At 43.5% G+C, this 13,912-nt stretch overlaps 1 protein-coding gene across 9 annotated transcripts in view; it reads left to right on the top strand.

The window, feature by feature from the left end:
* The window catches only part of ppargc1a (peroxisome proliferator-activated receptor gamma, coactivator 1 alpha), a 269,994-nt gene extending 256,381 nt beyond the window's left edge, over positions 1–13,613 (top strand). For all 9 annotated transcript variants that reach the window (XM_035951672.2, XM_035951675.2, XM_035951673.2 and 6 more), the window contains 6 exons: positions 2,325–3,555; positions 5,862–5,954; positions 6,882–7,002; positions 8,779–8,900; positions 9,181–9,332; positions 11,689–13,613. In XM_035951672.2, the coding sequence (XP_035807565.2) occupies positions 2,325–3,555; positions 5,862–5,954; positions 6,882–7,002; positions 8,779–8,900; positions 9,181–9,332; positions 11,689–11,792 (1,823 nt within the window). In that variant the 3' untranslated portion in view covers positions 11,793–13,613. The remainder of the gene's footprint in view (positions 1–2,324; positions 3,556–5,861; positions 5,955–6,881; positions 7,003–8,778; positions 8,901–9,180; positions 9,333–11,688) is intronic.
* The last annotated feature ends 299 nt before the right edge of the window (positions 13,614–13,912 follow it).

A 13,912-nucleotide genomic window follows, 5' to 3' on the forward strand; every position in this document is an offset into this window, starting at 1 on the left:
CTCATTCCTGCTTAGAGATTAGCTTTTGATTCTCGTGCTCTATGAGACAGATGGATATAGATCCCGGTAAGTGGAGGTGTAAGCTTTTAGGCTGGAGTTACATGTCCTTTTCAGATTTAGAGTAACATGCCACTACAATGAGATAATGGTGGTGTTACTGATAATCAGATGGAAGTTAGCCAGGTGGGCGGTTCCACTTTCCACCTTCAAGGCAGGTCGACCATGCACTCGTGGAATTTTCCATGAATTGCTGCCAGTAACATATTACTTTACACCTTTATGATGAGATGTAGTAGTAGCGGTTAGTGTTCCAAAGAAAGATTGAATTAATTGCCAGGACGTGTACGTGATGATGTGCAGGAGTAAATACTAGCTGCACTGTTTGGTTGCATGTTTTCGTGACCCTTCTCAGGAGGTACGGTAAAGGCTACAAAAGGCAGTAAGGTCCCCTGGGATCTAACTGTTCAAGTCTAATCTCTGCCAAGGTAATAGATTTACCCTGTGCTGCAGTGTTGTCTTTAATTACTGTATCTCATGACACAGAGGTGGTCTCTGTGTTGCTATTTGCATAGCTTACTGCCGGATCAACTCTTTAAGCCCAGAGTTGTTATTCGCTCCGAGGTCTCCTCACAATTTACAGCTGGACGAGAAAGAAGATGATAAGATGCTCCTCCTTCTCTCCATTCTGCTCGCTTGTTCCGTCGTTTTCTCTGCATGAATAGTGTCTGCAGATCATCCATCATGAGCAAGTTTGACTGAGAGGCACATATTTATCTAATTCTGATTTATTTCACCCCCATTGCTAATGGCTCCCAGTTTATGACCCCATGTGCACATTGTTTTGGACAGATGGTGCTTCATCGGTGAAACAGAAGTTCTTTAGGCATTTTGTAGCATCCACTCCCCCTCTCTCTCCCTGTCCCCTCTGCTTTTCAAAGCTCATTTAATTGGCATTATGCATATATATGTCTGTCTCACTATCAGAACTGAGGAAAGTAAGAGGAAAAGAGGGGGAGAAGTGGGGAGTGGGCACTTGCAGTCCTACTTACAGACACATCCAGATAATAAGTAGGATGATAAGCCGTTGGATCAGGCATCCCAAACACAGCAAGTGATTTCAGAAACTTGCACATTTGTGTATCAGGCTCCCGCGTTCTCTTTGTCAAGCTGTCTTTCTGGTGCATATTCTAACACTGGATTTGATACTAATAACTGTCATTTGGTGTAATTCACCGGCAAGGGAAGAATGATGTGCATTATAAGAATGGCAAAGAAGAGGGGAGCGCGTAGGTGTTTCAAAGTGCCTGAGTTTGACTCCAGTGAGAGACTGTTAGTGACGAGTGTGGCTGTGTGTGTGGGCACATTTGTTCTGTGTGAGACAGAAAGAGGAAAAGATGCAGAGAGACAGAGGAGGGAGAAAGAGAGATTGATCCAGGGAAGATTGCAGACAGGAGGAGAGAAAAAGGGTAGAATACTAGACTAAACTAAAGAAAAAAGAAGAAGAGAAGGAAGGGGAGAATGAGAGTAATGGCGGCGGCTGTTTGTGTGAGTGCATTAACAATGCTATAAAGTGGGCTCATCTCAGGACTTCCCATATAACTGCCATCTGTCTGGTTGTAAATCTGTAGGAGGCGAGGGAAGAGAGAGATGGGGGGGATAGGGGGGCACAAGCAGTTGGGACATGCCATCTGAGAGGAATGTCAACCCTTCGCCACTATTTCCTATGCTTCTATGACAGAGCAGACATCTCGCCACAGCAGCATCACCAGGCAGGCTAACATTGTACAGTATCTTCCTCCAGAAAATGCAGATGGTGCTGGATAATCTTGAAATATGCTCATGTTCGTGATCGTTGTTTCAGGCCGATAAAAAAGGTCTCCGATTTTATTCCGATGAATTGGCTGCCGTCCCGTGCAGACATTTGTGTGAGGCAGGCAGAGATATGATACATTTACTTTATTTTATTTTCATCAGATGCATTACGTTTGTCCTCTATGGGGTTATGTTTTTTTTCACAAAAAGGGATCTTTCAAGGTCAGAGAGGAAGAGTACGGCAAGTCATCCGTATTACAGCACCGCCATATTAAGTTACACCAAGCATTACATTAATCTGTCAAGATTGCAATAAAATAGAGATCAGGATTAGGCCAAGTGAAAGTGAATATTTTAATCAGCATGTATCTGTGTCTACAGCCCATAAACTGACCTGGGAGTTTATAGTTGAGTGAGGGGAGAAGGGAGAGAGGAGGGGGGAGGTTTGTATTATGATTCTGTTTTCATTTTATCTCTCCCCATCCAACCTGTGTCTCTTCCTTCCTGTGCAGGTCTGACACCACCTACCACGCCCCCACACAAAGCCAGTCAAGAGAATCCTTTCAAAGCATCTCTCAAAACCAAGTTGTCTTCATGTTCCTCCTCGGCCTTGACATGCAAAAGAGCCAGGCTGAGTGAGTTGGGCCCCGGCGCTCTGGCCCCGGCCCCAGGTGCCTCAGGCGGGGGCCCCATCAGGAAGGGTCCCGAACAGACTGAGCTTTATGCCCAGCTGAGCAAAGCGTCCACCACCCTCCCTTACTCCGTCACCCAACACGCAGTGGGGGGTGGCCTTGAGGAGCATCGCAGCACTGGCACCAATAAGCGGGCCACGCCCCGCGGCTACAGTGACCATGACTATTGCCAGGCATCCGCTAGCGCTAAGAAGGATGGGGGTACAGCCACTGTTACCATGACTACAGCTGTGGAAATGACATTCACCTCAGGTGCCACTGCTGCTCCAATGCCTACTGCAGGCAACGTGGAGATCAGGCATGTCGAATGTAAGGACTCAGCCATGCCACCACCCTCTTCATTGTCTTCTTGTTCTCCATCATCAGCTTCACCTGGTCTTATTGCTAAGCAGCAGAATTTTGTCTCTGTGGACGGAGAAGCGAGCCAGGATAAGGGGTTTGCGGAACAGACCGTTACACAAGCCACTCAGATCCCCTCACAAGAGGCTACTACTGACAGGGACCAACAACATCTTTCTGCCACCAGCCGGAAACTCCTGTGCGACCAGGAAATCAGAGCAGAACTCAACAAGCACTTTGGCCACCCCTTACATGCCCTCTATAGCCAGGGTGGCCAGGAGAGAGAACCGAGCGGCAAAACGAACAAGGTTACAGCTCCTCAGTCCCTCGAGGGGGGAGGAGATGACTGCTGCTCCCAGAGGCTGCCTGGCTCCAGCTACCTGCACCAGGGGTTTCTGCCCTTCCACGATGAGCTGGAGCTGGGCGAGGGCCGCGAGAGTCGCTTCCTCTTTCCGTGGGAGGGCACCCCTCTGGACCTACTCTTTGACTGCGCCCCCTGCTCTCCCTCCTGTTCCCCACCATCCAGCTGCTCCCCTTCACGAGGCTCCGTCTCTCCACCGTCCTCCCTCCTCCTGTCACCCAGCAGGCCTTTCTGCTGGACCAGCAGTGGGTCCCGTTCTCGTTCTCGTTCCCACTCTGGCTCTCGCAGCTCCTCCTCGCGATACCGTAGGCGCTCTCTCTCCAGCTCACCTGACAGACGCCCGTCCTCCTGGTAAGTCATCTCTCTCTCCCACTTCTTTTGGCTGAACCTTGGCTGCTCCCCAGACATACAGTTTAAACAGGGCTTGGAGCTGGTAGGGGGTCTAGCTTAGGAGTGTAAAACAGGCCTGATCAGTCGTCAGAGCTGGCGTGAGACAGGATAGACCCTTGAGGCTGTTAAGCAGGACTTATGATCTGTCCAAACTGCATGTCAGATGATCATGTAGCATCAGAAACCTCCTCAACAGCTTTCCAACCTCAAATAGGATGTGTCTAGAAGTCTGAGAAACTCATTTTACACCATCTTGTCTGAAAAAATACATGCTGTTATCCCCATTTTAAACAGTATCACCCATCCTGCTGCAGCAGCCGTCTTTGAACCCTGCCATCTTGTGTGGTCATTTAGAATACTGTCTCTAATTGTTCAGCTACCTAAATTATTGTTCTAAAGCAGGCAACACTAAGATCTGAACTGAAAATGGGGGAAAACAATTGGGTGAATGGTGCAATCTCCCTAAAATCCCCATTTTTGAACAGTATCGCCCCTCCTGTTGTTTGGTAACTCAGAACAACCATAAACACCACTGATTCCGGATGTAGTCAAACAGCACAACTTACAAAGCTGTCCTGAGCCACCATAGCCTCACTTTTAAGATAAGATAAAGATAAAACTTTATTAATTCTGAAGGAAATTCTTTTGCTAGATATTGCTTAGAAGTAACAAAATGACATAATATAAGAAATCCAAAGCCTAAAAAGCAGAAAAGCAATAAAATGTAAGTATGATATAATACTGAAATACAGTAAGTAAGCTAAAATAAGGCTAGAATAGAACAGTAAAACGTCATGCTGGCAATTTTCCTGAGGATGAGCATGAGTTCTGGACCTCCCTCTATTTTATTCTGGAGTAGATTCCAACCACATTGTCTGCTGTTGTTAAACTACCCAAATTACTCCATTACGGATATGAACTGAAAACTGGTAAAACAAGATTGGGTGAATGGTGAAATATCCCGATACCAACACACAATGGAGAAAAAAAGAAGAAAAAAGAAGAACATGAAAGGTGCCAGAGGCACTGGACTTTTGAACAGTATGAGTTTTCATCTCTAGGCAGGGAGTTTTATTTGAGTGTGTTTTTAACACTCACCCCCTCCTCACTCGCTCCCTTGCATGCTCCCATTTTTTGTTTGATGCCGGGGCTATTGTTTTAAGCGGCAGCTGTTGTTTTTACTGAGTGGCAAACCCTCCTCTTTTACATCCCCAGAGATGAAAGCTAGATCCAGTCTGTGGGAATGTAGTCTCAAAACCCCTCTCAAAAAAGACTCCTATCATCATAGCTCTGTGTGAGAACTACATTTCCCATGCTTCCCTTTGATCAGAGCTAAGGGGGTTTCTGTTGTTTTTTTGTTGTTTTTTTTTTGGTAGAAGAATAGAGGCAAACTGTAGTTACTAAAAAGATGTGAATAAATTGAGTTTGTCAGTTGTAGTTCATTGAGTGCCTCACAGTGTAGGAATCCACTGCAGTGACTCAGTTTGTTTGCATGATTACTGAAAGGTCAGTTTACTCCACGGAGCCAATAGAATCACTTTATTCTGTTCAGGCATTGGTTCCTCACTCTACACCAACTTGCACACAAATTATACAGTACTTGTCTCAAGGTATTCGATCAAAATCTGATACTGACAGGCTTTCTGAAAGTACTGGATAGGGATTCAACTTCAGAAGTGACAGAACTGGCAGCTTGTTATGTTTTCATGCAAGAGAAGATAAACATAATTCCAGCAAAATATTTCTCCTTTTTGTTCAAAGATTTACGGCATAAGATCCTCGATCTTTGCAAACCGACATTCCACTGCTTCACTGAGCTTCCCAAACTTCTCTCTCTCCATTATTCAGGTCTTCCTTCTTCAGCAACACTTCAATAATTAAGCATCATAAGCTCAAGGAGTGTAGAGGAACAAGCTCCACAGTCAGGCCACCAGGGCCTTCACTACTGACCACCTCTTCATACAACATAGATAGCAGGTGCATGTGTATTCCTGGCTCAGGTGTGTCAGAAAAGTTCTGCAGCAAGTCATGCACATTTTCTGTCACCAGGGGTTAAATGAGGACAAGGCTGGGAGAAGATGCCATGCTTTTAATTAACCCACTTTCTAACATCTTCATGAGTCTTGTGTCTATCAGCAAAAGTTTAATTAGGCTGTCAAAGCCAAAAACAAACCCACCACAGTGTCACAAGTAAGCAGCAGTCAACTGTGTATAGAATATGTTTCGTATGTGTTTGATATTTACCATTCATTTGTTTTCTCCCTCAGGTCTCGTCACAACACCGATTTAAATGCTTTTCGTTCCAGGACTCACAAGAGCCCCCACCCTCAGTCTCGATCTCCTCTCAGCCGCAGGCCAAGGTGATTGTTTTAAATTGAAGTATTTAATCTCCAATTTGGTGTGTGCTATTAACCTTTGTTTAGTTGCATGCTTCGGGTTAGGACAAATGTTTATTTTTAGCAGCCGCCTCAGAAAAATTGTAAAGAATTAATGATGGCGTGCTCAGGAGAGTACATTTTAGCAATGAGGTGAAAGGAAGTTTTTTTTCCTGTCACATCTCAGAAATTGTTTGATTTCTGTGCAGTTCCCTTCTCTGCCACCACGACACCCACCCATCATGGCAAACACTCATGGCAAATATGTTTAATTGATCATGTTTTATTAGACTAGTGACAAAAGAAATCATTCTGAAGCGCTGCACTCATGAGTCGACGCTCCCTGCTGTATAATGACACTTACTCAACTTAGTGCCTCTGTAGTTTTCCATGAGCCTCTGCAGAGGGGACCATTTCCTATGCAGACGAGTGCAGAAACACACAGAGAGGGAGACTGACACCATCTCAGCGCTCCGAGCTGATTTGGCAACCACGTGCCTAATGACACCCGACAAGCCGGAGAGTCACTCATCAGTTGAAAACTTAACGGACACATCTTGTACTGGTCTAGGGTAGGGTGGGGGGTGGAGTGAGGGAGGGAGGGAGGGAGAGAAAGTTGCACTTTCCTTCTTGATGAAGCCCTAACTAAGCAGAAAGTAATGACATGTGAAGTTGTGCTGACAGTTACAGCTGCCTGGCTCCCCGACCGCGCTGCTTGCCGGCACTCCCGCAGGCCTATCTCGCGGGTTTCGTAATCATAGCGACGGCGAAAAGACGCCTTTATTAACTTGTCCTTTCCTTTGCAAGCCCCCATCTCAACCGTCATCGGTGAGAAAACGGGGGACGACTGACTCCTGGGCGAATTTGAGAATGAGGGAGTGATGCCACATGTGTCTTCTTCCTCCTGCACAGATATGACAGCTATGAGGAGTACCAGCACGAGAGGCTGAAGAGGGAGGAGTACCGGCGGGACTACGAGAAGCGGGAGTTCGAAAGGGCCGAGCAGAGAGAGAGGCAAAGGCAAAAAGCAATAGTGAGTCAACTCTATCCATCATGTTTTTTTTTCAATGCATGACTTTGTGTCTTCCTGCACAACCACTGATAAAAGACCACATGTAATCACTGCTGTGGCACACACAGAAATCTCCCACAGACATACACAGATTATTTAGTTTGAGGCAGCCTCCAGCCCAGTGCCATGTGCCACAGTGTGTCTACTGAAAGAATACATACAAAGTGAGTTCCTGAATGATTCAGGCGACAGGCCCTTCCTCTTTATCTCTAGGTTGTGTATTTTTAACATCTCCGTCGTCTGGAAACACTGTCGACTCTTATTAATCACACCACGGGGGTAAAATGTTAAAATAGTGGAAAACAGAATCTAGGAGAGCAGGAAGGGGGAGAAGAGGATAAAAATGGAAACGGCCACTGATCCTGTTGAGATCTTTTCCCTTTTCTCTGTATCTATTTCAAAATTCAAGCCTGATTCAGTGAATATCGCGTTTCTCCCTTATCTCCGCTCTCCTTGTCTCAGTGCGAAATTACTCAGGTTTCCAGCAGGGGTGATGCTACTACCACCCGTTGCTAAAGCACACATTAAATGATGCAGTAATGCAAACGTGGCTTGGCATGCATACATTTTCAGAGATGGAGAGACAAACAATTACGAGCAGTAAACCTCAAGCTGTCAGACAAAGGGTTTGGAAGACCAGACATGTGAAGCCGTCTTCCTTGTGTCTGTTTTTTTTTTCTCTTTTTTTTGCTTTATTCTCTTCGTCACTCGCACCACACTGCCAGTCCTCAGGGTGCTATCAAGAAAAGACCACCTATTTATCAGCTGTCAGCAACTAAACCCCTAATTCAGCTTCTTTTTTTTTTCTAAACAACAGTAAAGAGTGGGAAAAGCATAAAAACAGTCATCTGTAGTTAATTTGTATTTTTCTCAGCTGTGAGTCAAATGGGCAAAGGTGAACTTTGAGATTAGCACCAGGCAACTGATTTACATTTATGTTACTGCCACCCTCAAGACAGCATTCACAATCTCAACAGGCCTCGATGGACTTGTCCCAGTAATGGCAAGTAAATGAATGAATAAATAAATAACACTAGTGATACACTATAGCCCCAGGCCTCAACTGTATTATATGGTTAGCAGATGCAATTAAACTACTCAAAAGCTATAATTGCAGCCTGCTGCGGTTTGTTCCTAAATTATTCCACTATGACCCCGCCGTCCTTTGAGGTTCAAGGAAATCCATGTTTTTTTGCCCTGTGGCTCAGTGCTCCTGCTCTTAATGCTCCCTCTCTCTTGGATATGAATACCCTTATATTAACAGTCCTCCATTTAGCAGCCAAGTGGTTGCTGTGTATCACGACTCCTGAGCTGGAAAGAAAGAAACAGGCTTTGCTGATATATAGCTGAGTCACCCCCACAGCTTTATTTTTAGACTTCACAAAAGAAGAAGCAGCCCCAAACTTAAGACATGGCATCATTTGATAAAAATCACTCTGCCTCTGGTTGATGACTTACGGAGAGAAAGAGGAATTGTAGTGCCAAGGCAGATTGAAGGCGCTTTCCAAAGTGCAACTCAATCAGATAAGAGGAAGCGAGCTGAACCAATCACAGAGGAACACAACAGACAGAGAAGAGGGACAAAAACAGGGGCCCAAAGTCAGCGGCAGTATCCACAGGAGTGATCAAGACCAATTCATTAGGGCTTGGTGAAGAAAGAGAGTGGAAAAGGAAAAAAACAGACTCCCCCTTTTAATCTCTTCCCCCCATGCTCTGTCTGTCCTCTTTAACGAGCAGGAGGAGAGACGGGTGGTGTACGTGGGGCGACTGAGGTCCGACTGCACCCGGACAGAGTTGAAGCGCCGCTTTGAAGTCTTTGGCGAAATAGAAGAATGTGCAGTGAACTTGAGGGACGACGGGTAAGGCCCCGGGGTTTTCTCTGCATGTGCATCTATATGCTCGGAGGCTTTTATTTGTAGTCTCTGGACAAAAATCTACTGCTGAACTTAGCGCAAAGGCAAGTGACAAAGACGGAGCTTTTGCAGTCTCAGTGTCTCCTGATTCATCTACTTCTAGGCCTACAGAGCCCCAAAGATACACCTTTATTGATTCTCTTTTGCATATAAATAGCATGATCGTCATCCAAGACAAGGCCCCCCACAGCAACACTCTGACGTATCATTTTCTATTCTTGACCAGGGACAATTTTGGCTTCATCACGTACCGCTACACTTGTGACGCCTTTGCCGCCCTTGAGAACGGACACACCTTACGCAGGTCAAACGAGCCTCAGTTCGAGCTGTGCTTTGGCGGACAAAAGCAGTTCTGCAAATCACATTACACAGACTTGGGTAAGTGCAGCTTTGTTGTTCTCTCCATCAGCCCCCTGCAGTCATGCAGTATATTTGCGTGGCTGGTAGACTTGTCAGTGAAAAGAGGGAAAAGAGGGGAGGGGGGCGGATTAAAAAAAAAGCCTTGAGTGATGCTTCCAGATCAAAACATCTCCATCTCTGTGCTGATAACAACTCCTACAGCCCCCAGTGCATCCACCAGGCATTTGTGGCTCAAGAGGGCAAAGAGAGTTCAGAGGTCGCCGTGTGAACATGCCGAGAATAGAGCGCCATTTCCTCCATGCTGCGGTATCTTAAGGAAAACGAGGCAGGCTCCATTACTCATGTAGACATGGGATGCTTGTTTCTACTTTGTTGATATGAGAAGCAAGGCATTAGTGGGAGAGATAGCGCTTAAAAGCAGGCGCGCAGCCGTGTGTTTTCATGTGCCGGTGTGTGGGAATCACTTTAAGTGCATGAATAAGAAGCGGCAGGAGTAGACATGAAATTACGAGGAGAAAGACGCAGTAGGAGAAAGACGAGGAAAGAGATGAGAAACAAGAGGAGGAAGGTGGGAGCAAGGTTAAGTCCCAGAAAGCCCTCCTCCCTCCAGAGTTCGAGTCCATCTGTTGCCAGCTGTTGTGGCACCGAAACGATGTCGAGCCTTGATGTGGCACGTAGGGGCCGGTCGTTCATGCCAAGGGAGAGGCCACTGACTACGTACGCTGCTACCTATTCTAACTTCTAAGTGCCTCTGCTGCGAGTGTGCAGGCTGCAGTGTAGCAGAATTCATCTATCGTGAGCGATTCCTCAGAGGAAACATGCTTAGCTTCTATACTGGTCAGATGCAGAAATCTCAAACAGAAATCTGAACTGGAATGGACACAGCAGAAGGTTGAATGACGCATTTGATAAATAATGCAAGCTATCAGTGAAATCAAGGTTTTTTCCTCTGGCATGATGCCCCAGTTTGGACATATGAAGAAAGAAAAGTGCAATTTCTCTTTCTTCTGTTTGTTGCACAATGATAAAGGTGGTGATAATTGAGAAGACACACACACACACACACACACACAGATATATATACACACACCCTATATATATATATATATATATATATATATATATATATATATATATATATATATATATATATATACACACACCCCGTCATGTCAAGTATTGCACAGCCACAAAAGATCCCTCTCTTCCATTTTAAAGACGACATGTAAGATAGGTATTGACTCATTTTAACAGCAGTATGTGAGGGCAGAAATATAAAATGCACCGCTACAAGAGGGTCAAGGGGTCATTTGAGAGAAAAAGAGCACTCCTCTGAAGAAAGGGAGCAGTTACTATACATTTTCAAAGCACATGCTTGCAGCCATTAACCTTCTAAAAGAGTACATGACACACAGAGAAACAGTTGCTAATCCGGAAGCCTTGAGGATAGACATTACACCAAGATTGACGAATCAGTCCACTGAAATGGAAAGGCCTTCATTGGAGCGTCTCTTTGTCAGGAACGGGCTATTTTGGTCGTCCCCGTATTGATAGCGCAGGATAAAGAGATTGAGAGGAAGGGAGAATCTTTTAATAGTGTAGTATCCAAATCTCTTCCCATCTTCTCGTCTTTTTTCCTTTTTTCAGAGACACTGTCCATTAGTTTTAAGTAGAGCACCTGGGTGTTTTTCATCCCTCAAGGTGTGCAGCGTGACACAATCCAGCCCTTGGCCATTGCATTAGATCACAACTGGCGTCTCCCGGCTGCCATGGTCATTCCCATTTCTCAAAGCTCTTGGAGTGTGCTGCTGCTGGGCCCTTTGAGGGCCCAATTTGTGAAGCTGTCTGTTGGCACAGATAAGATACCCTTTATGTATTATCGGGCTGATCAAGAAAAACAGGGCATGTGAGAGATGGACAGACACAAGGATGCAGTTTCATATCTGGTGCCTCCATGTAAAAAAAAATACTTTGTTCTACCCTGTCTGAATTCTATTGTAGGTTGCTACAGAAACATGCAGTTAGGGGTTGGGACATTTTCAACTATTCACTGCAGCAGACCATGAAATAGTCTGGCGTATAACCCCTTGTAATATTTTACCTTTAAGTCTGACTCGGGTTGTGCATTAACTTTGTTGAGATTTCTGTGGAAATTCAGCCACACTGGACTCACTGTAGGGAGCAAATAAGATTTCAGAAAAGATGCAGATGTGAGAAACTGTCAGTTAACACCAGAGCTACACATGACTGAGAACTACTCTGTGAGCTCTGACCATAAAGTCTTCTGAGAAGGTGAACCTTTTGTTTCATGTGTGTTTTCAAAGAAATCCTGCTCTGCTCAACACTAACCACAGTCCTGCTTGGCCCCTTTCAGACTCCCATTCGGACGACTTTGATCCAGCCTCCACTAAAAGCAAGTATGACTCCCTGGATTTTGACAGCTTGCTGAGGGAGGCTCAGCGCAGCCTGAGAAGGTAACCAGTTCAGTGGCACCTGCTGTCTGCCACAAAGAGGGACTTCTGATACCTCACTGTTGTTTCTCGCTCCTTTGACGACGAGACTACCAGAAGTTTTACACTCTGTCATAGAGTATATAAGAATAAGTCTATAGACCTATATCACTATAAATGAATATATCAAAAATAAAGTTTACATGAACATAGCTGCTGAAGAGCTGGGAAGAGACATTGCATTCTGGGAAAGCCAGTGAACCCTCAGAATCTGGTGCACAGGTTCGGTGCGCTCTACTGCTGTACAACATCAGTGAAAGAAGAAGAAGAAAAAAAAACTCATGATTTTTTTTTCTTTTTTTCTCCAAGCACTACAATGCCCACAATTCTTTGGGGGTGAAAACATGCAGCTTGTTCAGCCAGATTTGCTTTTTTCCTTTTGCTGTTGATTTTCTTTCTTCTTCCTTTGAAATCTGGTGTTTGGATCTGGTGTTACATTACAAATATAGGGAGTTGGAGGTTAAAAATTCTCAAGGTGACATTGTTGTCTACATTTTAAGGAGAAATGTAGCTGTGTATTTACAAATACTATAAAAAGGAATATTTTTATTTTATGTACATATCGAAGTTCTTTATTTGTTACAGCTATGCACTGTAAAATGCAGCCTTTTTTAAAATGAGGAGAAAATTTCTTAATTCAGAATGTCGATCTGTAGTAATTACAATACTGTAAACATATTGTACACCTACATGATGTTTAGAAGACATGATATGATTGTAAAAAAAGAAAAAAAAGATGTGTCCGATTGCTCATTTTGAGGGAGCATGTGAACAAATGTCCTTTTTTAAGTTATTTTGTTGGGGGAAAAAAACAGTCAGCCATGTATAGTTTTCTCTGTTTATAAAGATTCTCAATCAGTGTTTTTGCTTATACAACCAGTGTAAAATGCATTTTTAACGTGTTTTTCATGATTGTAAAAAAAAGTTACCCCATTTTTTATTAATTATTTCTGAAGCAATCAGTATATATATAGTATATATATAATTCAGTTTGATTTCATTGCTTTGTATGGTTCTCATTTGATTCAGTGAGAGAGGAAAAATTGCATTTGAATCTTTTCAATCAGTATAAACACATATTTATCTATTTATTTTAATATTTGAATCAAAAAAAATATTTATGGACTCCATTTTAACATGGCGTACCTCATGAAATTTATTTGCTATTTATGTTATGTCCTTCGATTTGTGTTATTTAACTTGCAATCACTGGACAATAAATGCTTTGGTGGGGATAATATTACCTTCTATGCCTTTCCGAAACAATCAAAAACATTCAGCTAATGAGTCCAGCCCCTCATCCTTTTTTAGCCTTTTATCTCCACTATCAGTCAGATCTGCAACCATTTTTTTTTCTTCATTGAACCACAGAACATGAAGCAATAAAATGATTTTGCAGGAAATTTTGTTGTACCACTGTAAAACACATGTTTTCATCACTCCACTCACGCTTGATTATGTGAATGCCAAACAAAAGTTTACAATTTCCTTTTTTTTTCCAGAATTTTTTAAAGATCTTGTATTTGATGTACAAAAATATATATACTACTAATATTATTCACAATAATTACAAGATGATTAATAATAATAATGATAATAATATAAATGAAAGGAGAAAAAAACTATATAAAAAGCAATAAATTATTTTTCAGAGTTGTATTTTAGCTCCTACTGTTGTGTGATTTTTGGACTTGACCCATTACCCAGTCGCTGGTAGTTAGAATGAATCCATTCCAGTGTCTTGGCATTTTCATTTCACATTTTGCAGTAAAAAAAAAACAAAACAAAACACTTGAATGTCTCCTTACGTCCCACTTGCTCTTCCCTTTAAAAATATAACTGAGTCTATGTGATTGTAATGCACGCATTACCTTGTGACATCTGTGCAAACGTGACCGACTCTTAAACTTCCACCCTTATGTGTGTAAAAAAAAAAAAGAAAAAAAATGTGTCGAGTTGAAAGTGTTTGTTGTGTAGTGCATGGCTATTTCCAGGATGACAGTCGGCACCACTTTGGATATCTGCCTCTCAGCTGTCTTAACTGGCAGATTTTAAATGACATTCTATAAGCCTAGAGAAGAAAAAAAA

Source organism: Amphiprion ocellaris, chromosome 23 (assembly GCF_022539595.1).
Source record: "Amphiprion ocellaris isolate individual 3 ecotype Okinawa chromosome 23, ASM2253959v1, whole genome shotgun sequence".
Taxonomy (NCBI): Eukaryota; Metazoa; Chordata; class Actinopteri; family Pomacentridae; genus Amphiprion; species Amphiprion ocellaris.